This window comes from Aegilops tauschii, chromosome 2 (genome assembly GCF_002575655.3).
Source record: "Aegilops tauschii subsp. strangulata cultivar AL8/78 chromosome 2, Aet v6.0, whole genome shotgun sequence".
Lineage (NCBI taxonomy): Eukaryota > Viridiplantae > Streptophyta > Magnoliopsida > Poales > Poaceae > Aegilops > Aegilops tauschii.
In genome coordinates, this window is record NC_053036.3 from 385,870,687 (window position 1) to 385,896,417 (window position 25,731).

Sequence of the window (25,731 nt, forward strand, 5' to 3'; positions counted from 1 at the left end):
CAATGGATAAGGCAAAATTGTGGGAAGGATTTCCTACCCCTTGAGTAAGACAGGGGGTTATATGAAAAATAGCCATAAGTGGCTGGTTAGCAAACCCAGCTATCATCTACACCATGTGTTAAAGATCCAAAAGATTGGGTCGCAAGTTTCCATATTTTTATCGAATCAGCATTTTCACTACATACTTCGCCATCGTATAATTAGAAACGAAGGGAGTATATCTTAAAGACAGATGGGTATATATTGTAGTATGTTTTTTTTTAAAGAGTACGCGAATGCGTACCATATTTTTATATGAAGGTGGAATTTGAATTAAAAAAGACTACAATTTATTGCGAACAACGAGCGTATATATTGTAGAATGTGGAACAGAGATATCCAGTTGAAAAAGTGACAGGGACAACTCGTAAGCACTTTATTGGATCATTTCTTGGTACAAGTTCAGCACGTCGCACAGATGAATATCAACAAGCAGTGCAAGAAGAGGAACAAACACGATCGCAGCCATTTTACGGTGCAACACGAATAAGGAAATGCAATAATCACACACATACAGTACTTGAAAGAAGCATTGCAAATCAAGGAGCTTGAAGCACGACGAAATCACCGGCTTCGAACAGTCCCTCGGTCTGTTTAGAAGTGGTTGACCCTCCTGCAGTTCTTCCTGATCTCGCCGTTGTGCCCGGTGAGCGGCGAGATGTTGCCCATCTTGACCATGGACTTGGCGAAGTGGTCGAAGAAGAGCTCGTTGCTGGCGGCGTAGCTCTTGACGAGCTCCATGGTCTCGTGGCTCTGCGTGAGCAGGACCTCGTCGGAGCTGAGCAGGCCGTTCATGGCGAGGATGTTCTTGTAGTACTGGTTGTCGAACCGGAACTGGGTGGCGGGGTCGAGGGCGAACAGGATCTGGTCGCCGCCGGACCGGGGACACCGCCCGCGGAGCTTGGCCGCGTAGGCCGGGTTCAGCGTCGGGTCCGGGCGCCCGTCGTTGTTCTGGCTGTAGAGCCGCTGCCGGAAGCTCACGCAGCGCGAGTCGCCAATGGTGTGTGCTCCTGGATTGTTCATTGCATGCACCCCATGTCACTTACATGCCCATGCAGAATGGCAATCAAATCAAACACCTGCGACATGCGTGTATACCTGAGAGCGCGACGAGGTCGACGACGTCGAGACCCTGGTTGCGGAACTTGGCGGTGATGGTGGGGAGGGTGTCGTTGGGAGCAGGGATGAGGTTGTTGGAGCCACTCAAGCTGGCGGTCAGCGAGTCCCTCCTCCCCAGCGGCACCTCCCAGCCCGGCCCACCCGTCTGCTCCACCGACCACCGGGTAAAGTTCATCAAGGCAAATCAACATTCGTTTTTGAGAAAGAAAACAATGCTCACAAACATTGTGTTGTTATTAGTGTGTCGGATGGATTGCTGCATACCAGCACGGTGGAGTCCCTGGCGGCGACGGCGGCGATGTCGGCGCAGGAGACGGTGTGGGGGCAGGCGTGCTCGAGGGCGGCCTTGATCTCGTCGATGACCTCGTAGCCCCTCAGCGAGTCGCGGTTCGGGTTGGACCGCTTCTCGGTGGTGAACCTGCCGCTGCCGTCGGCGTCGAGCAGCACCGACGCGTCGCAGCCCTGCACGAAGCAGTCGTGGAAGTGCAGCCGGAGCAGGGACGCCGCCATGCGGGGATCCTTGGCGTGCTCCTTGGCCACGATGGCGCCCACCAACGCCTGCATCTGCGGGCACGTGTGCTCGTAGAACTGCGGGACCAACGGGCCTGGGAGCGGCGGGTGACCCGCAGCGCCCGCCGGGAAGAGCGCGGACACGGCCAGCGCCGCCGCGACGGCGACCGCGAGGCCGCTGCTCCAGTGCAACGCCATCTTCTCGCGTTTGATCACTAGCTCGATCACACTCACAGTAGAGATGGCACGATCAATAACAAGCTACTCTGGGTTGGCTTGATTGAGGAGTTAAGAGGATTGCTTAGGTATTTATAGAAGCATACTGCACACATATGCAACGGGATGATGAGAAATTTAGTTGCTATCGTAATAATCTGATAATGTTATCTTGACGAGTTTGAGGGAGCCGGTAATGGCCTTTCCAGCACTGTTCTCATCTCCTCCATTGGAGCTTTTGCAGAGTAAGTACAACCTATGCACTTTGCACATTCGGTTCAGGCACACGTACATAAGAAGACACAGCACCGGTGAGAAAGGCACCAGAAGCTCTCAAGAATAGATGGCATGGCATGCATCCCCTTAGCACGGCAGCTAGAAAGAGCTTAATTCACCTACCTAATATTTTTTTGCCGGCCTTGTTCAATATCACAGGCTACAACTGTTGGAAGAACCCTTGCCTTTGGGATGTTGAATTATCTTCACAAACATGCCTCATGAAGAATAGATGTCATCTTCAAGGTTATGTTGTACTTGTGGTCACTAAGAGCATCTACAATCGGACCCCTCAAACTCATCTCAAATGCCCGGGCAGGCCGCCTGGACACTGCCCGGTCATGATTTTTTGATCCAGACGGGCCTCTCAAACGGCCCTCAAACGCTCGGGCTGACCGGCACCCCCCATATCCAGCCCAAATATGGAGCGGATATGGGAGCGCCCGGGCACGCCCGCCACGTCGGACCCGACAGCCCGCCCCACTTCAAATTGCACCAAATCCACCAAACCCTTCCTCCTCCTCCCTCCGCCCTCCAACCATTCCCGCGCCCGGACCCTCGCCGGCCTTCACCCTTGCTCCCAATCCTCACCTCCGGTCCCGATCCACCGCCGGACATGTCGTCCAACCCGAACCACACCACTGCAATGGAGACGCAGTCCGCCTCGTCTGTGAGAGGCACGGTATCGTTGGCGGCGACTTGCAAGGCGGAGAATGTCGCTCGCAAGTTGCGGCAACGCCGACAGCGAGAGAGGGAGGCGGCGGCGGCATCGCAGGGAGGTTCAGACGTGGTGGAGCAGTTGTCTCCTCCGCCGTGCCCGGGTCCCCGCACCCCTTCCCTTCGAGCGCCTACGCGGATTACGCTATCCGCCCCCTTTGGGACACAAGATGATTCGAGCGCCGACTGAGCCATTCCAGAGAGCTTTTTGCCCACGCAGATGCCGGCGGTCGACGTGTGTGACTTGTCGTAGCTTGTTCGGGCGCGGATGAACTATGATTTGCTTTGTTTCGAACTTTGGCATTCGGACAGTTTGTATCGTATGATCGCCGTGCATGGATTTGAGGATCGGAATTTGCGGTATGTGGATGTGCGGCGCAACATTTGAGGGGTGCCCGGTCAGTGCCCGCGGACGTGCCCGGACGCGTCCGCAGGCGTTTGAGGGGCCGTATTTGCCAAGTCAGACTGTAGATGCTATAACAACATAGTTGCAAGGTGAAGCTTGACCGGCAGCAAGCCTTTCGAATGTAAGAAATCTCGCCAGGATAATGAGGACATTGTGACAGCCAGGCATTTGAAAGTACAAATGCCAAATCCACAGATCCTCTGATCCAACTGCTTCGACAATGATGGTCAGATCATGACAATGTCGTATTGACCGGAGATGTGTCTCGGTCATGTCTACATAGTTTTCGAACCCGTAGGGTCCGCACGCTTAACGTTCGATGACGATTTGTATTATGAGTTATGTGATTTGATGTACCGAAGGTTGTTCAGAGTCCCGTATGAGATCACGGACATGACAAGGAGTCTTAAAATGGTCGAGACATAAAGATTGATATACTGGAAGGTTATATTCGGACACCGGAAGGGTTCCGAAGTGTATCGAGTATTTTTCGGAGTACCGGGAGGTTACCGGAACCCCCCGGGGAGTTTATGGGCCTTATTGGGCCCTAGTGGAGAAAGAGGGCAGCAAGCAAGGTGTGGGGCGCCCCCCTAGGCCCAAACCAAATTGGTTTAGGGTTTGGGGGGTTGGCCCCCTCTTTCCTTCTCCTCTTTCCTCCTTCTCCTAGTAGGAATAGGAAAGGGGGGGGGGCAAACCTACTTGGAGTAGGATTGCCCCCCCTTGGCGCGCGCCTCCTCCTAGGCCGGCCTCCTCCTCCCTCCCTCCTTTATATACGTGGGGAGGGGGCACCCCAAAGGCATACCAAGATTTGTCTTAGCCGTGTGCGGTGCCCCCCTCCACAGAAACACACCTCGGTCATATCGTTGTAGTGCTTAGGCGAAGCCCTGCGCCGGTAACTTCATCATCACCGTCACCACGCCGTCGTGCTGACGAAACTCTCCCTCGGCCTCAACAGGATCAAGAGTTCAAGGGACGTCACCGAGCTGAACATGTGCAGATCGCGGAGGTGCCGTACGTTCGGTACTTGGATCGGTTGGATCGCGAAGACGTTCGACTACATCAACCGCGTTACTAAACGCTTCTGCTTTCGGTCTATGAGGGTACGTGGACACACTCTCCCCGCTCGTTGCTATGCATCACATAGATAGATCTTGCGTGATCGTAGGTAAAAAATTTGAAATACTGCGTTCCCCAACAGTGGCATCCGAGCCAGGTCTATGCGTAGATGTTATATGCACGAGTAGAACACAAAGAGTTGTGGGCGATAATAGTCATACTGCTTACCAGCATGTCATACTTTGATTCGGCGGTATTGTTGGATGAAGCGGCCCGGACCAACATTACGCGTACGCTTACGCGAGACTGGTTCTACCGACGTGCTTTGCACATAGGTGGCTAGCGGGTGTCAGTTTCTCCAACTTTAGTTGAATCAAGTGTGACTACGCCAGGTCCTTGTTGAAGGTTAAAACAGTATACTTGACGAAAAATCGTTGTGGTTTTGATGCGTAGGTAAGAATGGTTCTTGCTCAGCCCATAGCAGCCACGTAAAACTTGCAACAACAAAGTAGAGGACGTCTAACTTGTTTTTGCAGGGCATGTTGTGATGTGATATGGTCAAGACATGATGCTAAATTTTATTGTATGAGATGATCATGTTTTGTAACAGAGTTATGGGCAACTGGCAGGAGCCATATGGTTGTCGCTTTATTGTATGCAATGCAATCGCCCTCTAATTGTTTTTACTTTATCACTAAGCGGTAGCGTTAGTCGTGATAGCAATAGTTGGCGAGACGACAACGATACTTCGATGGAGATCAAGGTGTCAAGCCGGTGACGATGGTGATCATGACGGTGCTTTGGAGATGGAGATCAAAGGCACAAGATGATGATGGCCATATCATATCACTTATATTGATTACATGTAATGTTTATCCTTTATGCATCTTATTTTCCTTGCTTAGTTCGGCGGTAGCATTATAAGATGATCTCTCACTAAATTTCAAGGTATAAGTGTTCTCCGTGAGTATGCACCGTTGCGAAAGTTCGTCGTGCCGAGACACCATGTGATGATCGGGTGTGATAAGCTCTACGTTCACATACAACGGGTGCAAGCCAGTTTTGCACACGCAGAATACTCGGGTTAAACTTGACGAGCCTAGCATATGCAGTTATGGCCTTAGAACACTGAGACCGAAAGGTCGAGCGTGAATCATATAGTAGATATGATCAACACAGTGATGTTCACCATTGAAAACTACTCCATCTCATGTGATGATCGGACATGGTTTAGTTGATTTGGATCACGTGATCACTTAGATGATTAGAGGGATGTCTATCTAAGAGGGAGTTATTAAGTAATATGATTAATTGAACTTTAATTTATCATGAACTTAGTCCTGATAGTATTTGCATAACTATGTTGTAGATCAATAGCTCGCGATGTAGCTCCCCATTTATTTTTGATATGTTCCTAGAGAAATACTATGTTGAAAGATGATAGTAGCAATGATGCGGACTAGGTCCGTGATCTGAGGATTATCTTCATTGCTGCATAGAAAAATTATGTCCTTAATGCACCGCTAGGTGACAGAACTATTGCAGGAGCAGATGCAGACGTTGTGAACATTTTGACAAGCTCGGTATGATGACTACTTGATAGTTTAGTGCACCATGCTTTACGGCTTAGAACCGGGACTTCAAAAAATGTTTTGAATGCCACGGAGCATATAAGATGTTCCAAGAGTTGAAATTGGTATGTCATACTCATGCCCGTGTCGAGAGGTATGAGACCTCTGACAGTACTTTGCCTACAAGATGGAGGATAATAGCTCAACCAGTGAGCATGTGCTTAGATTGTCTGGGTACTACAATTGCTTGAATCAAGTGGGAGTTAATCTTCCAGATAAGATAGTAATTGACAAAGTTCTCTAGTCACTATCACCAAGTTACTGTAACTTCGTGATGAACTATAATATGCAAGGGATGACGAAAACAATTCCCAAAGCTCTTTGCGATGCTAAAATCGGCGAGGCTAGAAATCAAGAAAAGCATCAAGTGTTGATAGTTGACAAGACCACCAGTTTCAAGTAAAAGGGCAAGGGAAAGAAAGGGAACTTCAAGAAGAATGGCAAGCAAGTTGCCACTCCCATGAAAAAGCCCAAAGCTAGACCCAAGCCTGAAACTGAGTGCTTCTACTGCAAAGGAAATGGTCACTGTAAGCGGAACTGCCCTAGATACTTGGCGGATAAGAAGGATGATAAAGTGAACAAAGGTATATTTGATATACATGTTATTGATGTGTACTTTACTAGTATTTATAGCAACCCCTCGGTATTTGATACTGGTTCAGTTGCTAAGAGTAGTAACTCGAAACGGGAATTGCAAAGTGAACAGAGACTAGTTGAGGGCGAAGTAATGTATGTTGGAAGTGATTCCAAGGTTGATAAGATCACCATCGCACACTCGCTTTACCTTCGGGATTAGTGTTGAAAACAAAATGTTATTTGGTGTTTGCGTTGAGCATGAATATGATTGGATCATGTTTAATGCAATACGGTTATTCATTTAAGTCAGAGAATAATTGTTGTTCTATTTACATGAATAAAACCTTCAATGGTCATACACCCAATGTGAATGGTTTATTCAATCTCGATCGTAGTGATACACATATTCATAATATTGATGCCAAAATATGCAAAGTTAATAATGATAGTGCAACATATTTGTGGCACTCCCGTTTAGGTCATATTGGTGTAAAGCGCATGAAGAAACTCCATGCTGATGGGCTTTTAGAATCACTTGATGCTTGCGAACCATGCCTCATGGGCAAGATGACTAAGACTCCGTTCTCTAGAACAACGGAGCGAGCCACTAACTTATTGGAAATAATACATACTGATGTATGCGGTCCGATGAAGTGTTGAGGCTCGCGATAGGTATCATTATTTTTTGACCTTCACAGATGATTTGAGCAGATATGGGTATATCTACTTAATGAAACATAAGTCTGAAACATTTGAAAAGTTCAAAGAATTTCAGAGTAAAGTAGAAAATCATCGTAACAAGAAAATAAAGTTTTTACGATCTGATCGTGGAGGAGAATATTTGAGTTACAAGTTTGGTCTTCATTTGAAACAATGCGGAATAGTTTCACAACTCACGCCACCCAGAACACCACAGCGTAATGGTGTGTCCGAATGCCGTAACTGCACTTTATTAGATATGGTTCGATCTATGATGTCTCTTACTAATTTACCGCTATCGTTTTGGGGTTATGCATTAGAGACAACTGCATTCACGTTAAATAGGGCACCATCTAAATCCGTTGAGACGACACCATATGAACTGCGGTTTGGCAAGAAACCTAAGTTGTCGTTTCTTAAACTTTGGGGCAGCGATGCTTATGTGAAAAAGTTTCAACCTGATAATCTCAAACCCAAATCGAAGAAATGTGTCTTCATAGGATACCCAAAGGAAACTGTTGGGTACACCTTCTATCACAGATCCGAAGGCAAGATATTCGTTGCTAAAATGGATACTACCTAGAGAAGGAGTTTCTCCTGAAAGAAGTGAGTGGGAGGAAAGTAGAACTTGATGAGGTAATTGTACCTTCTCCTGAATTGGAAAGTAGTTCATCACAAAATCAGTTCCAGTGATGCCTACACCAATTAGTGAGGAAGTTAATGATGATGATCATGAAACTTCAGATCAAGTTACTACCGGACCTCGTAGGTCAACCAGAGTACGTTCCGCACCAGAGTGGTATGGTAATCCAGTTCTGGAAGTCATGTTACTAGACCATGACGAACCTACGAACTATGAGGAAGTGATGATGAGCCCAGATTCCGCAAAATGATTTAAGGCCATGAAATCTGAGATGGGATCCATGTATGAGAACAAAGTATGGACTTTGGTTGACTTGGCCAATGATCGGCAAGCCATAGAGAATAAATGGATCTTCAAGAGGAAGACGGACGCTGATAGTAGTGTTACTATCGACAAAGCTCGAATTGTCAAAAAAAATGTTTTTGACAAGTTCAAGGTGTTGAATACGATGAGATTTTCTCACTCGTATCGGTGCTTAAGTCTGTCCGAATCATGTTAACAATTGCCGCATTTTATGAAATCTGGCAAATGGGTATCAAAACTACATTCCTTAATGGGTTTCTTAAAGAAGAGTTGTATATGATGCAAGCAGAAGGTTTCGTTGATCCTAAAGGTACTAACAAAATGTGCAAAGCTCCAGCGATCCATCTATGGACTGGTGCAAGCATCTCGGAGTTGGAATACACGCTTTGATGAGTTGATCAAAGCATATAGTTTTATACAGACTTGCGCTGAAGCCTGTATTTACAAGAAAGTTAGTGGGAGCACTACAGCCTTTCTGATAAGTACATGTGAATGACATATTGTTGATCAGAAATGATGAAGAATTTTCTGGAAAGCATAAAGGAGTGTTTGAAAGAAGTTTTTCAAAGAAAGACCTCAGTGAAGCTGCTTACATATTGAGCATCAAGATCTATAGAGATAGATCAATACGCCTGATAAGTTTTTTCAATGAGTACAAACCTTGACAAGTTTTTGAAGTAGTTCAAAATGGAACAGTCAAAGAAGGAGTTCTTGCCTGTGTTGCAAGGTGTGAAGTTGAGTAAGACTCAAAGCCCGACCACGGCAGAAGATAGAAAGAGAATGAATGTCATTCCCTATGCCCCAGCCATAGGTTCTATAAAGTATGCCATGTTGTGTACCAGACCTATTGTATACCCTGCCCTGAGTTTGGCAAGGGAGTACAATAGTGATCTAGGAGTAGATAACTGGACATTGGTCAATATTATCCTTAGAGGACTAAGGAAATATTTCTCGGTTATGGAGGTGATAAAGAGTTCGTCATAAAGAGTTATGTCGATGCAAGCTTTGACACCGATCTGGATGACTCTGAGTCTCGATCTGGATACATATTGAAAGCGGGAGCATTTAGCTAGAGTAGCTCCGTGCAGAGCATTGTAGACATAGAAATTTGCAAAATACATATGGATCTGAATGTGGTAGACCCATTGACTAAACCTCTCTCACAAGCAAAACATGATCACACCTTAGTACACTTTGGGTATTAATCACATGGCGATGTGAACTAGATTATTGACTCTAGTAAACCCTTTGGGTATTGGTCACATGACGATGTGAACTATTAGTGTTAAATCACATGGCGATGTGAACTAGATTATTGACTCTAGTGCAAGTGGGAGACTGAAGGAAATATACCCTAGAGGCAATAGTAAAGTTGTTATTTATATTTCCTTATATCATGATAAATGTTTATTATTCATGCTAGAATTTTATTAACCGGAAACTTAGTAGATGTGTGAATACATAGACAAACAGAGTGTCACTAGTCCCACGATGCGGCTATATCTCCCACGTGTCGAGGCACGACTTAGAGGCATAACGGCATTGTAGGTATTGTCGCAAGAAGGGTCATCTTCACACAATCCCATGTAATGAACAAGAATGGGATAACGAGAGTTGGCTTACAATCGCCACTTCACACAATACATAAATTAATTACATCATCCAAAATCCACACATAGACCGACTACGGTCAAATCCAAAAGAAAATAAGATAACCCCAAATGCTAGATCCCCGATCGTCCCAACTGGGCTCCACTACTGATCGTCAGGAAAAGAAACATAGTAACGACCACGTTCCTCGTCGAACTCCCACTTGAGCTCGGTTGCGTCACCTGCACTGGCATCGTCGGCACCTGCAACTGTTTTGGTAGAATCTGTGATTCACGAGGACTCAGCAATCTCACACCCGCGAGATCAAGACTATTTAAGCTTATAGGAAAGGATGGTGTAATGAGGTGGAGCTGCAGCATGAACTAAGCATATATGGTGGCTAACATACGCAAATGAGAGCGAGAAGAGAAGCAACGCAACGGTCGCGAAGCTAGAAATGATCAAGAAGTGATCCTGAAACTACTTACGTGCATATATAACCAAGACCGTGTTCACTTCCCAGACTCCGCTGGAAAGAGACCATCACGGCTACACACACGGTTGATGTATTTTAATTAAGTCAAGTGTCAAGTTCTCTACAACCGGACATTAACAAATTCCCATCTGCCACATAACCGCGGGCACGGCTTTCAAAAGATAATACCCTGCAGGGGTGTCCCAACTTAGCCCATTATAAGCTCTCACGGTCAACGAAGGATAAACCTTCTCCCGAGAAGACCCGATCAGTCTCGGAATCCCGGTTTACAAGACATTTCGACAATGGTAAAACAAGACCAGCAAAGCCGCCCGATGCGCCGACAAATCCTGATAGGAGCTGCACATATCTCGTTCTCAGGGCACATCAGATAAGTCAAGCTACGAGTAAAACCAGGCCTCGAGTTTCCCCGAGGTGGCCCGCAGGCTGCTCGGTTCGGACCAACACTCGAAGGAGCACTGGCCCGGGGGGGTTAAATAAAGATGACCCTCGGGCTCGCGAAAACCCAAGGGAAAAGGCTTAGGTGGAAAATGGTAAAACCAAGGTTGGGCCTTGCTGGAGGAGTTTTATTCAAGGCGAACTGTCAAGGGGGTCCCATAAATCATCCAACCGCGTAAGGAACGCAAACTCTCAAGGAACATAATATCGGTATGACGGAAACTAGGGCGGCAAGAGTGGAACAAAACACCAGGCATAAGGCCGAGCCTTCCACCTTTACCAAATATATAGATGCATTAATTAAAATAAGAGATATTGTGATATTCCCAAATATCCATGTTCCAACATGGAACCAACTTCTTCACCTGCAACTAGCAACGCTATAAGAAGGGCTGCGCAAAGCGGTAACTTAGCCAAACAACGGGTTGCTAGGAAAAGATGGTTAGAGGCTTGACATGGCAATATGGGAGGCATGATATAGCAAGTGGTAGGTAGCGCAGCATGGCAATAGAACGAACAACTGGCAAAGCAAAGATAGAAGTGATTTCGAGGGTATGGTCATCTTGCCTGCAAGGTTCTCAGAGTTGTAGAAAGCTTGATCCTCATAAGCGTACTCAACAGGTTCCTCGTTCACGAACTCGTCTCCCGGCTCTACCCACAGCAAGAACACAAGCAATGGAACCACAATCAATCACGGGAAATGCACAAGCAACATGATGCAATACATGCATGATATGCGAGATATGCGATGCGTATGCGTGCTCCGGAAGAAAAATGATGAACAAGGCAGTAACTTGGCAAACCAAGTATGCCACTAGAAAGATGAGATGATTTCGGTCAAAATCGATATAAAGATCACCGGAAACGGATGCACGGTTTGCAAATGGCAAGCAAAACAAGAATGACACGATTCTGCAATTAACAGCATGATAGCACTTAGAATACATCAAGTAACTATGCTACAGCACCCCAACATAGCAACAAAGCATATGGCAGTAATCAACAGGAGATTCGTGACAAAAGATGAAGACTGAGCTACGGCTAGATCACACCATAACAGGTTCAAACAAGCATGGCAAAAGTGCAAAAGATATCAGGTTAACAGACTTAGAGAAAATACTGGACATGGCTGAAACAGCATCAGGAAGCAATGTTCAGAGCATGCAATCAACATGCTACAGGAACTTAACATAGCAAAAAAAGGCATGGCATGAATCTATTAAATGCATAGAACAAAAGTCCCTTACTCACCATGAGCCAAAAAGGATCAAAAGATATGATGAAACTCATGTAAACATAGCAAGTTTCGTTAACAGGTTCCAGACTTGGCAGAAAACAGAGCATGGCAGCAAACAGAATTATGAAGGCATCTTGGTGAGCTTGATTCACTCATCACAAAGCAATGCATGACGAAACAAGCATACCTACAACAAGATGGCATGTTCATGAAGCTAACCATGGTAAGATCAAGTTCATAGCATGTATGGATCAACTACAACAACCTTGGCAAAATTGAATATCATGTTAACATTCTGCCAGGAATATTTTATAGCAAAAGTAGAGCAAGATTAAGACATGCTATGGCACTCCATAATTGCAAAAAGGGGCATGGATGGATAGAGCACAACTATATCTACAAAACATCCTTACTGAACATGCCCAAAAGAAGCATGGATCTCTCTGTAGACACATGGATACATGGCAACAAAAATAACACCAGTAACAGACACTGAAAATCGCAAGTCCCTGAAAACAGAAACATCACGAAGCCTAGTTTGCATGCTTGTGCTAGTCACCACATAGATCAAAAAAATACATGGCATACACCTCTATAAAGATGGCATGGGATAGATCAAAACACCTGTAGAGCTCATGCTCATAAGATGCACACATCAAATGCAACAAAAATAACAAAACAAGTTCTGATAAGTAACAACAGTAAACATCATATAGCACTCTTGCACCAGAAATTTGGGCATCAAGATAGACTCAAACGAGCATGACACAATGGAACAAAATGAGGAGCATCTCGAGACGAACATTTCGATATATCACGCACGCAAAACAGAGCAGTATGCAAGGAGATATGATGCAATGAACAAAGCAATATATTGTGAAAACTTCGGGACTTGGAAGATATTTCGGGGTCAACCTCTCTTTGGATCTGGCACGCGAACCGAGGCGGCAGGGGATCTCACCGGATTTCTTGCCGGAGAGGGAGGAGGCACCGGCTGATGCGACGGTCGGACGGGGCGGCGGGGTCGGCGAAGGGCGCCGGCGGCGAGGAAGGAGGCGGATGCGCGGGGCTCAGGCGGCACGGCGGCGACGACTGGGAGCCGCGGCGGCGCGGAGCGGCCTCGGGGCGCGGGCGACGCAAGTGGAGGAGAGCACGGGGCGGCGGAGCTCGGGCCCCGGACGGGCCTGCCCTGGGCCGCGCGGACCGGCGGCGGGGAGGAGAGAGAGGAGGGCAGGCGGCGGCGCGCGGTTGGAGGAGAGCGGCGGCGGGGTGACGTGGCGGCTGGCTATTGGCCGAGGCGACGTGGCGGAGGTCGTGGCCGGCGCCGGGCGGACACGTCCGGCGGCGCGGAGGAGCGGGGCTAGGGTTTATCAGCGATTTGGACGCAAATTTCGGAGGGGGGTGTTTATATAGGCATAGGGAGCTAGGAGACTCCAAATGAAGTGCGGTTTTCGCCCACACGATCGTGATCGAATGACCGAGAGCATGGAAGTGACTTAGGTGGGTTAATGGGCTGTTTGAAGGGGGTTTTGCTGCAACACACAAAAGGACTTTGCGGTTACCCGGTTAACCGTTGGAGTATCAAACGACCTCCAAATGGAACGAAACTTGACAGGTGGTCTACCGGTGGTGTACCAAGGCCACTTGACAAACCTCGGCCCATTTCAAGAACGTTTAACACCCGCTCACGAAAAGAAACAAGAGGGGTGCGCCGGTGCATGTGGGAGTGTCGGATTGCAAAACGGACAACGGGGAAAATGCTCGGATGCACAAGACGAACACGTATGCAAATGAGATGCACATGATGACATGATATGAGATGCATGACATGAACAAAATGCAAAACAAAAAACAAAACCCGACCACAAAGGGAATATCATAACACATAGCCGAAAATGGCAAGAGTTGGAGTTACAAATATGGAAAGTTACATCCGGGGTGTTACAACACTCCACCACTACGAGAGGATCTCGTCCCGAGATCTAGGACTGAAAGAACTCCGGATATTTGGAACGGAGGTGGTCCTCGCGTTCCCAGGTGGCTTCTCGGTCGGAATGGTGCGACCACTTCACTAGATCATTAATCAAAGATGGTTAAGTTTCCTAGCCATAGACATGAGTTGTCATTTGATGAACGGGATCACATCATTAGAGAATGATGTGATTGACTTGACCCATCCGTTAGCTTAGCACGATGATCATTTAGTTTGTTGCTATTGCTTTCTTCATGACTTATACATGTTCCTATGACTATGAGATTATGCAACTCCCGAATACCGGAGGAACACTTAGTGTGCTATCAAACGTCACAACATAACTGGGTGATTATAAAGGTTCTCTACAGGTGTCTCCGATGGTGTTTGTTGAGTTGGCATAGACCGAGATTAGGATTTGTCACTCCGATTGTCGGAGAGGTATCTCTGGGCCCTCTCGGTAATGCACATCACTATAAGCCTTGCAAGCAATGTGACTAATGAGTTAGTTGCGGGATGATGCACTACGGAACGAGTAAAGAGACTTGCCGGTAACGAGATTGAACTAGGTATTGAGATACCGACGATCGAATCTCAGGCAAGTAACATACCGATGACAAAGGGAACAACGTATGTTGTTATGCAGTTTGACCGATAAAGATCTTCGTAGAATATGTAGGAGCCAATATGAGCATCCAGGTTCCGCTATTGGTTATTGACCGGAGATGTGTCTCGGTCATGTCTACATAGTTCTCGAACCCGTAGGGTCCACACGCTTAACGTTCGATGACGATTTGTATTATGAGTTATGTGATTTGATGTACCGAAGGTTGTTCGGAGTCCTGTATGAGATCGCGGACATGACGAGGAGTCTCGAAATGGTCGAGACATAAAGATTGATATATTGCAAGGTTATATTCGGACACCGGAAGGGTTCCGAAGTGTATCAGGTATTTTTTGGAGTACCGGGAGGTTACTGGAACCCCCCCCCCCCCCGGGGAGTTTATGGGCCTTATTGGGCCCTAGTGGAGAAAGAGGGCAGCAAGCAAGGTGTGGGGCGTGCCCCCCTAGGCCCAAACCGAATTGGTTTAGGGTTTGGGGGGCGGCCCCCTCTTTCCTTCTCCCCTTCTCTTTCCTCCTTCTCCTAGTAGGAATAGGGAAGGGGGGGGCAAACCTACTCGGAGTAGGATTGCCCCCCCTTGGCGCGCGCCTCCTCCTAGGTCGGCCTCCTCCTCCCTCCCTCCTTTATATACGTGGGGAGGGGGCACCCCAAAGGCACACCAAGATTTGTCTTAGCCTTGTGTGGTGCCCCCCTCCACAGAAACACACCTCAGTCATATCGTCGTAGTGCTTAGGCGAAGCCCTGCGCCGGTAACTTCATCATCACCATCACCACGCCGTCGTGCTGATGAAACTCTCCCTCGGCATCAACTGGATCAAGAGTTCGAGGGACGTCACCGAGCTGAACGTGTGCAGATCGCGGAGGTGTCGTACGTTCGGTACTTGGATCGGTTGGATCACGAAGACATTCGACTACATCAACCGTGTTACTAAACGCTTCTACTTTCGGTCTACGAGGGTACGTGGACACACTCTCCCCGATCGTTGCTATGCATCACATAGATAGATCTTGCGTGATCCTAGGTAAAAAAATTGAAATACTGCTTTCCCCAACAGGAAATACCTACCGTTGTTGTGCTGCATCATCTCTTCCTCTTTGGGGAAATACCGACGTAGCTTCAAGCCGCATCAGTTTCCAATCAATACAATTCTAGCATGAATAATAAACCTTTATCATGAATAAGGAAATATAAAATGACAACTTTATTATTGCCTCTAGGGCATTTTTCCTTTAGTCTCACACTTGCACTAGAGTCAATAATCTAGTTCACATCGCCATGTGATTAATACCCATAGTTCACATCGCCATGTGACTAACACCCATAGAGTTTACTAGATTCAATAATCTACTTCACATCGCCATGTGATTAACACTCAAAGAGTACTAAGGTGTGATCATGTTTTGCTTGTGAGAGAGGTTTAGTCAAAGGGTCTGCCACGTTCAGATCCGTATGTATTTTCCAAATTTCTATGTCTACAATGCTCTGCATGGAGCTACTTTGGCTAATTGCTCCCACTTTCAATATGTATTCAGATCGAGACTTAGTGTTATCCGAATTGGTGTCAAAGCTTGCATCGACGTAACCCTTTATGACGAACTCTTCATCACCACCATAACCGAGAAATATCTCCTTTGTCTTTCTTAGGTAACTAAGGATAACTTTGACCGCTGTCCAGTGATCTACTCCTGGATCACTATTGTACCCCCTTGCCAAACTCATGGCAAGGTACACAACAGGTCTGGTACACAGCATGGCATACTCATCTAGTGCCACCCCTAGTTGGTTTTGGAGTATTGACGACAAACGTAGTTGAGGGACTAATGTGTTTGTGATAATTGCAGGATAACACAGGTAGTGGTCCCTCATTGATTCGGTTTACCTACCAGAGATGACCCCTAAAAATGTATGAAGATAATGGTGGTTCATGAAGACATTCACGATAAAGATAATGACTTATGAAGATATTCACTTGAAGTCTATGGAGTGTGAAGACATAGTTGTTTCGTAGTTTCCTTTTCTTCTTTATTGAGTCATAGGAACCACCGTACTGTTAAGTGGGGTCCAAGTGAACAAAGTCAGATGACTGAAGTGATGCTCAACCAAAATCCTATGTCTTCGAGCGAAGACAACGAGAGCAAAACTTATCCAGAGTTGGATGAGTCGGCTTTGCTTGTAGCCCAAGCCAAGCTGCCGCGTGTGTTTGAAATCCGACCGTTGGACACGTGTTGGTTCCTTAGTGACCCAGGGTCATTTCGGACATATCATGTCGGGTTGCCTCCAGGCTATTAATAGCCCACCCCCTACATCAGAATCTGGTGGCTGCTCAGAGTTAGTGCACGGCTTTTGTCGTTTGAGAGAAACCCACCTTTGAAGCCTTTGAGAGAGAGATCCTTGTGAGGACAAAGCCCAAAACACCCAGAACCAAAGAGTGTTAGGCATCACTGAAGTCTTTCTGTCCACGTGACCTGAAGACTTATTACACTTGAGGACTGTGAATCCTCTAGCCGGTTAGGCGTCGCGTTCTGAGCATCCAAGAGTCATTGTGGATCACTGGTAAACGAAGTCTATGAAGGTTTGGAAGTCTACCTTGAAGACTTACCAGAGTGATTGGGCGAGGACTGGGTGTCCTTAGCTCAAGGGGAATAAGGTGAAGACATGGTCTTCTGAGTTCAATCTCAACCTCCCTAACCAGACGTACAGTTGTCACAGCAATTGGAACCGGTCTACCAAATCCTTGTCTTCACCAAGCAACTGGTTCTATCCCCTACTTCCTTTACATTTCAATTTGTCTTCATGAAGTCATTGCTTGCTTGCCTGATCTGATTGACTTCACTATGTAAAGACTATTACCTGTTTGGCTTCATATTGTCTTCCATTTTGATCCATTCTACCTAGCTGTTGTTAGTCTTTGTACTTTCACTATACAGCTTACTTGACTATGGCTTGTCTAGTGTAGTTTATCTTCTGCTGCATATCAATAGGTTCATTTCATCTGTTTGTCTCCAAAGGCCTCGTGTTTTGAGGACTTTCATAAAAATCGCCAATTCACCCCTCCTCTAGTCGATAACTAGCACTTTCAGAATGACTTTCATTCTCTCTCTTTATCTTCTGTCGTGGTCGGGTTTTGAGTCTTTACTCAACTTCACACCTTGGAACACAGGCAAGAACCCTTTCTTTGACTGATCTATTTTGAACTTCTTCAAAACTTTGCCAAGTTATGTGCTTTGTGAAAGTCCTATTAAGCGTCTCGATCTATCCCTATAGATCTTGATGCCTAATATATAAGTAGCTTCATCGAGGTATTTTATTGAAAAATTCTTATTCAAGTATCCTTTTTATGCTATTCAGAGATTCTATATCATTTCCAATCAATAATATGCCATCCACATATAATATCAGAAATGTATAAAACCACTCACTTTCAGAGATTATGCTCCCACTCACTTTCTTGTAAATATAGGCTTCACCATAAGTCTGTATAAAACCATATGCTTTGATCACCTCATCAAAGCATATATTCCAACTCCGAGATGCTTGCACCAGTCCATGGATGGATCGCTGGAGCTTGCACACTTTGTTAGCACCTTTAGGATCGGAAAAACCTTCTGGTTGCATCATATACAACTCTTCTTTAAGAAATCCATTTAAGGAATGCAGTTTTGATGTCCATTTGCCAGATTTCATAATCATAAAATGTGGCAATTTCTAACATGATTCGGACGGACTTAAGCATCGCTATGGGTGAGGAAGTCTCATTGTAGTCAACTCCTTGAACTTGTCGAAAACCTTTTGCGACAAGTCAAGCTTTGTAGACAGTAACATTACCATCAGCGTCAGTCTTCTTCTTGAAGATCCATTTATTTTCTATGGCTTGCCGATCGTCGGGCAAGTCCACCAAAGTCCACACTTTGTTCTTATACATGGATCCTATCTCAGATTTCATGGCCTCAAGCCATCTGTCAGAATCTGGGCTCATGATAGCTTCTTCATAGTTTGTAGGTTTGCCTTGGTCTAATAACATGACTTCTAGAACAGGATTGCCATACCACTCTGGTGCGGATCGTGCTCTGGTTGACCTACGAGGTTCAGTAGCAACTTGATCTGCAGTTTCATGATCATTATCATTTGCTTCCTCTCTAGTTGGTGTAGCATCACGGGAACAGATTTCTCTGATGTGCTACTTTCCAAATTTGAGAGAAGGTACAATTACCTCATCAAGTTCTACTTTCCTCGCACTCACTTCTTTCGAGAGAAACTCCTTCTCTAGAAATGTTCCATTCTTGGCAACAAAGATCTTGCCTTCGGATCTGTGGTAGAAGGTGTACCCAATTGTTTCCTTAGGGTATTCTATGAAGACGCACTTCTCCTATTTGGGTACGAGCTTATCAGGCTGAGGCCTTTTGACATAAGTGTCGCAACCCCAAACTTTAAGAAACGACAGCTTAGGTTTCTTGCGAAACCATAGTTCATACGGTGTCGTCTCAACGGATTTAGATGGTGCCCTATTTAACGTGAATGGGTTGTCTCTAATGCATAACCTCAAAGCGATAGTGGTAAATCGGTACGAGACACCATAGAACGCACCATATCCAATAAAGTACGGTTACGATGTTCGGATACACCATTATGATGTGGTGTTCCAGGTGGCATGAGTTGTGAAACAATTCCACATTGTTTTAAATGCAGGAAAAACTCGTAACTCAAATATTCTCCTCCGCGATCAGATCGTAGAAACTTTATTTTCTTGTTACGATGATTCTCCACTTCACTCTGAAATTCTTTAAACTTTTCAATTGTTTCAGACTTGTGTTTCATCAAGTAGATATACCCATACCTGCTCAAATCATCTGTGAAGGTCAGAAAATAATGATACCCACCACGAGCCTCAACACTCATCGGACCGCATACATCGGTGTGTATTATTTCCAATAAGTTAGTAGCTTGCTTCATTGTTCCGAAGAACGGAGTTTTAGTCATCTTGCCTATGAGGCATGGTTCGCAAGTATCAAATGATTCATAATCAAGTGATTCCAAAAGCACATCTGTATGGAGTTTCTTCATGCGCTTTACACTAATATGAACTAAACGGCAGTGCCACAAGTATGTTGCACTATCATTATCAGCTTTGCATCTTTTGGCATCAATATTATGAATATGTGTATCACTACGATCGAGCTTCAATAAACCATTCACATTGGGTGTATGACCATAGAAGGTTTTATTCATGTAAATAGCACAACAATTATTCTCTGACTTAAATGAATAAACGTATTGCAATAAACATGATCTAATCATATTCATGCTCAACGCAAACACCAAATAACATTTATTTAGGTTCAACACTAATCCCGAAGGTAGAGCGAATGTGTGATGGTGATCGTATCAACCTTGGAATCACTTCCAACACACATCGTCACCTCGCACTTATTTAGTCTCTGTTTATTCTGCAACTCCCGTTTCGAGTTACTAATCTTAGCAACTGAACCGGTGCCAAAAACCCAGGGGTTACTTCGAACACTAGTAAAATACACATCAATAACATGTATATCAAATATACCTTTGTTCACTTTGCCATCCTTCTTATCCGCTAAATACTTGGGGCAGTTTCGCTTCCAGTGAGCAGCCCCTTTGCAGTAGAAGCAATCAGTTTCAGGCTTGGGTTCAGTTTTGGGCTTCTTCATGGGAGTAGCAACTTGCTTTCCATTCTTCCTAAAGTTTCCTTTCTTTCCCTTTCCCTTTTTCTTGAAACTAGTGGTCTTGTTTAACCATCAATGCTTGATGCTCTTATTTGATTTCTACCTTCGCCGATTTCAGCATCACGAAGAGCTCGGAAATCGTTTTCGTCATCCCTTGCATATTATAGTTCATCACAAAGTTCTAGTAGCTTGGTAATAGTGACTAGAGAACTCTGTCAATCACTATCTTATCTGGAAGATTAACTCCCACTTGATTCAAGCGATTGTAGTACCCAGACATTCTGAGTACATGCTCACTGGTTGAGCTACTCTCCTCCATGTTGTACGCAAAGTACTTGTCAGAGGTCTCATACCTCTTGACACGAGCATGAATCTGAAATACCAATTTTCAGCTCTTGGAACATCTCATATGCTCTGTGGCGTTCAAAACGTCTTTGAAGTCCCGGTTATAAGCCGTAAAGCATGGCACACTAAACTATCAAGTAGTCATCATATCGAGCTTGCAAAACGTTCATAACGTCTGCATCTGCTCCTGCAACAGGTTTGTCACCTAGCGGTGCATCAAGGACATAATTCTTCTGTGTAGCAATGAGGATAATCCTCAAGTTACGGATCCAGCCTGTGTAGTTGCTACCATCATCTTTCAACTTAGCTTTCTCTAGGAACGCTTAAAATTCAGGGGAACGGTAGCACGGGCCATTGATCTACAACATAGATATGCAAATACTATCAGCACTAAGTTCATGATAAATTAAGTCCAATTAATCAAATTACTTAAGAACCCCCACTTAAATAGACATCCCTCAAGTCATCTAAGTGATACGTGATCCAAATCAACTAACCCATGTCTGATCATCATGTGAGATGGGGTAGTCATCAATGGTGAACATCTCTATGTTGATCATATCAACTATATGATTCACGTTCGAACTTTCGGTCTCTAGTGTTCCGAGGCCATGTCTCTACATGCTAGGCTCGTCAAGTTTAACCCAAGTATTCCGCATGTCCAAAACTATCTTGCACCCGTTGTATGTGAACGTAGAGTCTATCACACCTGATCATCACGTGGTGTCTCAATACGACGAACTGTAACAATGGTGCATACTCAGGGAGAACACTTTTACCTTAAAATTTAGTGAAGGGATCATCTTATAATGCTACCTCCGTACTAAGCAAAATAAGATGCTTAAAAGATAAACATCACATGCAATCAAAATATGTGACATGATATGGCCATCATCATCTCGTGCTTTTGATCTCCATCTCCAAAGCATCGTCATGATCTCCATCGTCACCAGCTCGACACCTTGATATCCATTGTAGCGTCGTGGTTGTCTCGCCAACTATTGCTTCTACAACTATCGCTAACGCATAGTGATAAAGTAAAGCAATTACATGGCATTCGCATTTCATACTATAAAGAGACAACCATAAGGCTCCTGTCGGTTGCTGATAACTTACAAAACATGATCATCTCATACAGTAACGTTAATCACATTAATGACCCACAAGTATATGGGATCAATCGTAGTCCTTTCGATAAGTAAGAGCGTCGAACCCAACGAGGAGCAGAAGGAAATGACAAGTGGTTTTAGCAAGGTAATGTCTGCAAGCGCTGAAATTGTAAGTAACAGAGTAGTTTGATAGCAAGATAATTTGTAACTAGCAAGTAACGGTAATAGTAATAAAGGTGCAACAAGGTAGCCCAATCCTTTTGAGGCAAAGGACAGGCCAAAACGGTCTCTTATGATAAGCAAAGCGTTCTTGAGGGTACACGGGAATTTCATCTAGTCACTTCCATCATGTTGGTTTGATTTGTGTTTGCTACTTTGATAATTTGATATGTGGGTGGAGCGGTGCTTAGGTGTTGTTCTTACTTGAACAAACCTCCTACTTATTATTAACCCCCTCGCAAGCATCTGCAACTATGAGAAAAGTATTAAGAATAAATTCTAACCATAGCATTAAACTTTTGGATCCAATCGGTCCCTTACGGAATAGCGCATAAACTAGGGTTTAAGCTTCTGTCACTCTCGCAACCCATCATCTAATAACTACTCCACAATGCATTCCCTTAGGCCCAAATATGGTGAAGTGTCATGTATTCGACGTTCACATGACACCACTAAGGGAATCACAACATACATATCATCGAAATATCAAACACATATCAAGTTCACATGATTACTTGCAACATGATTTCTCCCGTGACCTCAAGAACAAAAGTAACTACTCACAAATGATAACCATGCTCAAGAAAAAGGGTTATTAAATGACATATTGGATCTGAACATATAATCTTCAACCAAATAAACCATATAGTAATCAACTACAAGATGTAATCAACACTACTAGTCACCCACAAGTACCAATCAAAGGTTCCGGTACAAAGTTTGAACACAAGAGATGAACTAGGGTTTGAGAGGAGATGGTGCTGTTGAAGATGTTGATGGAGATTGACCTCCCCAAGATGGGAGAGTTGTTGATGATGATGATGATGACGATGATTTCCCCCTCTGGGAGGGAAGTTCCCCCGGCGGAATCGCTCCGCCGGAGGGCAAAAGTGCTCCTGCCCAAGTCCTGCCTCAAGACGGTGGCGCTCCGTCTCGAAAGTCCTCTCCTTATTTTTTCTAGGTCAAAATGACTTATATACCAGAAGAGGGGCACCGGAGGTGGGCTGGGCTGAGCACAACCCACCAGGACACGCCTGGGGGGGCCTGGCGCACCCTGGTGTCTTGTGCTCACCAGGTGGCCCCCTCCGGTAGTTATTTGCTCCAGTATTTCTTATTTATTCCATAAAAATTCCTCGTGAAGTTTCAACTCATTTGGAGTTGTGCATAATAGGTAGCCTGACGTAGCTTTTTCAGGTCCAGATTTCCTGCTACCGGAATTCTCCCTCTTTGTGTGAACATTGCATATTATGAGAGAAAAAGCATTAGAATTACTCCAAAAAGCATTATTATGCATAAAACATTATAAATAACAATAGGTAAACATGATGCAAAATGGACGTATCACACATCATGTCTTGACCATATCACATCACAACACGCCCTACAAAAACAAGTTAGACGTCCTCTACTTTGTTGTTGCAAGTTTTACGTGGCTGCCATGGGCTTCTAGCAAGAACCGTTCTTACCTATGCATAAAACCACAACGGTGTTTTGTCAAGTTTGCTGTTTTAACCTTCTTCAAGGACCGGCCACAGTCAAATTCGGTTCAACTAAAGTAGGACAAACAGACACCCGCCAGCCACCTTTATGCAAAACTAGTTGCATGTCTGTCGGTGGAACCGGTCTCATGTGCGCGGATATGTAAGGTTGGTCCGGGCCGCTTCATCTCACAATACCGCCAAATCAAAATAAGACGTTGGTGGTAAGTAGTATGACTATCACCGCCCACAACTCTATGTGTTCTACTCATGCATATCATCTACGCATAGACCTGGCTCATGATGCCACTGTTGGGAACCGTTGCATGGCAAACAAAAAAAATCAACGCACACGCAATGATCTATTCATGAAGATGCATAGCAACGAGGGGGAGAGTGTGTCTACGTACCCTCGTAGACCATAAGCGGAAGTGTTTCACAATGCGGTTGATGTAGTCGAACTTCTTCGCGCTTCAACCGATCAAGTACCGAACGCACGGCACCTCCATGCTCTGCACACATTCATCTCGGTGACGTCCCTCGCCTTTCTTGATCCAGCAACACATCGAGGTAGTACATGAGTTCCGTCAGCACGACGGCATGCTGACGGTGATGGTGAAGTGATCCTCGCAGGGCTTCGCTAAGCACTACGAAAATATGACCGGGGGTGTAAACGGTGGAGGGGGCGCCGCACAAGGCTAAACAATTGTCTTGTGTGTGCTAGGCGCCCCCCCCCCCACATATACATAGGTGGGAGGGGGAGGGAGAGGCCAGGAGGTGCCCCAAGTAGGACCGAATCCTACTTGGGTTCCTCCCAAGCCACGCCCCCTGCCATATTTGTCGGAGGGGAAGGAAAGAGGGGGGAGAGGGAAGGAAGGGGAATCCTATTCCACTCTTTCCTTTCCCTTCCCCTCTTTTCTTCTCCTCTTAGGCCGGCCCATATGGGGGGTGCACCAGCCCCTTGTGGCTGGTGTGTTTCCCCTCTTGGCCCATAAGGCCCATATCTTTTGCCGGGGGTGCCCGGAATCCCTTCCGGTGACCTGATAAGTACCCGGTACCCCCTGAAACACTTCCGGTGTCTGAATACTATCGTCCTATATATCAATCTTTACCTCTCGGCCATTTCAAGACTCCTCGTCATGTCCGTGATCTCATTCGGGACTCCGAACAACATTCGGTCACCAAATCACATAACTCATATAATACTATATCGTCATCGAACGTTAAGCATGTCTGTGAGTATAGTGTCCCGTAGGGACACATAACTCATATAATACTATATCGTCAACGAACGTTAAGCGTGCGGACCCTACGGGACCCTCGTCATCCCGTAGGGTTCGCACGCTTAACGTTCGTTGACGGTATAGTGTTATATGAGTTATATGATTTGGTGACCAAATGTTGTTCGGAGTCCTGGATGAGATCACAGACATGTCTATGGTTAGGAAACCTTAACCATCTTTGGTCAACGAGCTAGTCTAGTAGAGGCTTACTAGGGACACGGTATTTGTTTATGTATTCACACATGTATTTAGGTTTTCGATCAATACAATTCTAGCATGAATAATAAACCTTTATCATGAATAAGGAAATATAAAATAACAACTTTATTATTTCCTATAGGGCATATTTCCTTCAGAAACCATATATAATTGATGTAAAATATAGCATGAATACTTCATAAATTATAGATACGCTGGAGATGTATCAGCACCGTGGCCTCCTCAGACTCCAGGGCCTGGTCGGGATCCACGCACTCCTCGAATGTCGCATCCTTCTCGGGCTCCGACCGTTGTAGTGGATTCTCGAGCCCCTTAGGTGACACCTTAATCTCTGAGGTCTAATCAACATCCATGGGTTTCTCACCCCCAGGCTCCACTGATTGGCCCACAAACGACCCCTGCAGCAACATATTCTCGATCCCCATCGCCACGGGATCGTCGAGCCTTGAGCGGCCGGGTGCTTCCGACGTGACCTTGCTACTCGGGTTGGTCCGAGCCTTCTAGTTCATTACTAAGACAATGAAGAGATGTCCGTTCAATGCCCTAGAACAACAACTTCAGCAACAAAAAAGAGACAAAAAGGAAATTTCGACTTACGGTGCCTTGGGCCAGGAGAATCGCAACAGCCTGGGATGGACCTCAACTTCTGTCCTCATCACCACCAGTGCCTCGACTTCCTTGGAGCCTTCCTTCCTGGGGTCATCGTGCCATGCAATTAGCAGGGAAGAGCTTGGTGGCAACAGCGACGAAGATATTTATGACTGTTGGAGGGGACGAGCTCTGAGCCCTCTTCCCATGTGATCATCATCGGGTTCACGGACCCTTGGTTTCGTGG

The 25,731-nt window shown here is 45.6% G+C and overlaps 1 protein-coding gene across 1 annotated transcript; it reads right to left on the minus strand.

Moving 5' to 3' along the window:
- Positions 1–382: 382 nt before the first annotated feature.
- Positions 383–1,947, minus strand: LOC109747983 (peroxidase 72). The gene is made up of 3 exons (XM_020307031.4): positions 1,423–1,947; positions 1,138–1,303; positions 383–1,049 (listed from the first exon to the last, which is right to left on the minus strand). The coding sequence occupies exons 1-3, from the start codon at positions 1,864–1,866 to the stop codon at positions 634–636; spliced, it is 1,026 nt and encodes a 341-aa protein (XP_020162620.1). The 5' UTR covers positions 1,867–1,947; the 3' UTR covers positions 383–633.
- Positions 1,948–25,731: the final 23,784 nt, after the last annotated feature.

Coding starts and splice junctions, on each gene's coding strand:
- LOC109747983 (XM_020307031.4), bottom strand. CDS start 1,866: ATGGCGTTGCACTGGAGCAGCGGCCTCGCGGTCGCCGTCGCGGCGGCG. Junction 1,304..1,422: donor CCAGGGACTCCACCGTGCTG/GTATGCAGCAAT, acceptor TCGGTGGAGCAG/ACGGGTGGGCCGGGCTGGGA. Junction 1,050..1,137: donor CGACCTCGTCGCGCTCTCAG/GTATACACGCAT, acceptor TGAACAATCCAG/GAGCACACACCATTGGCGAC.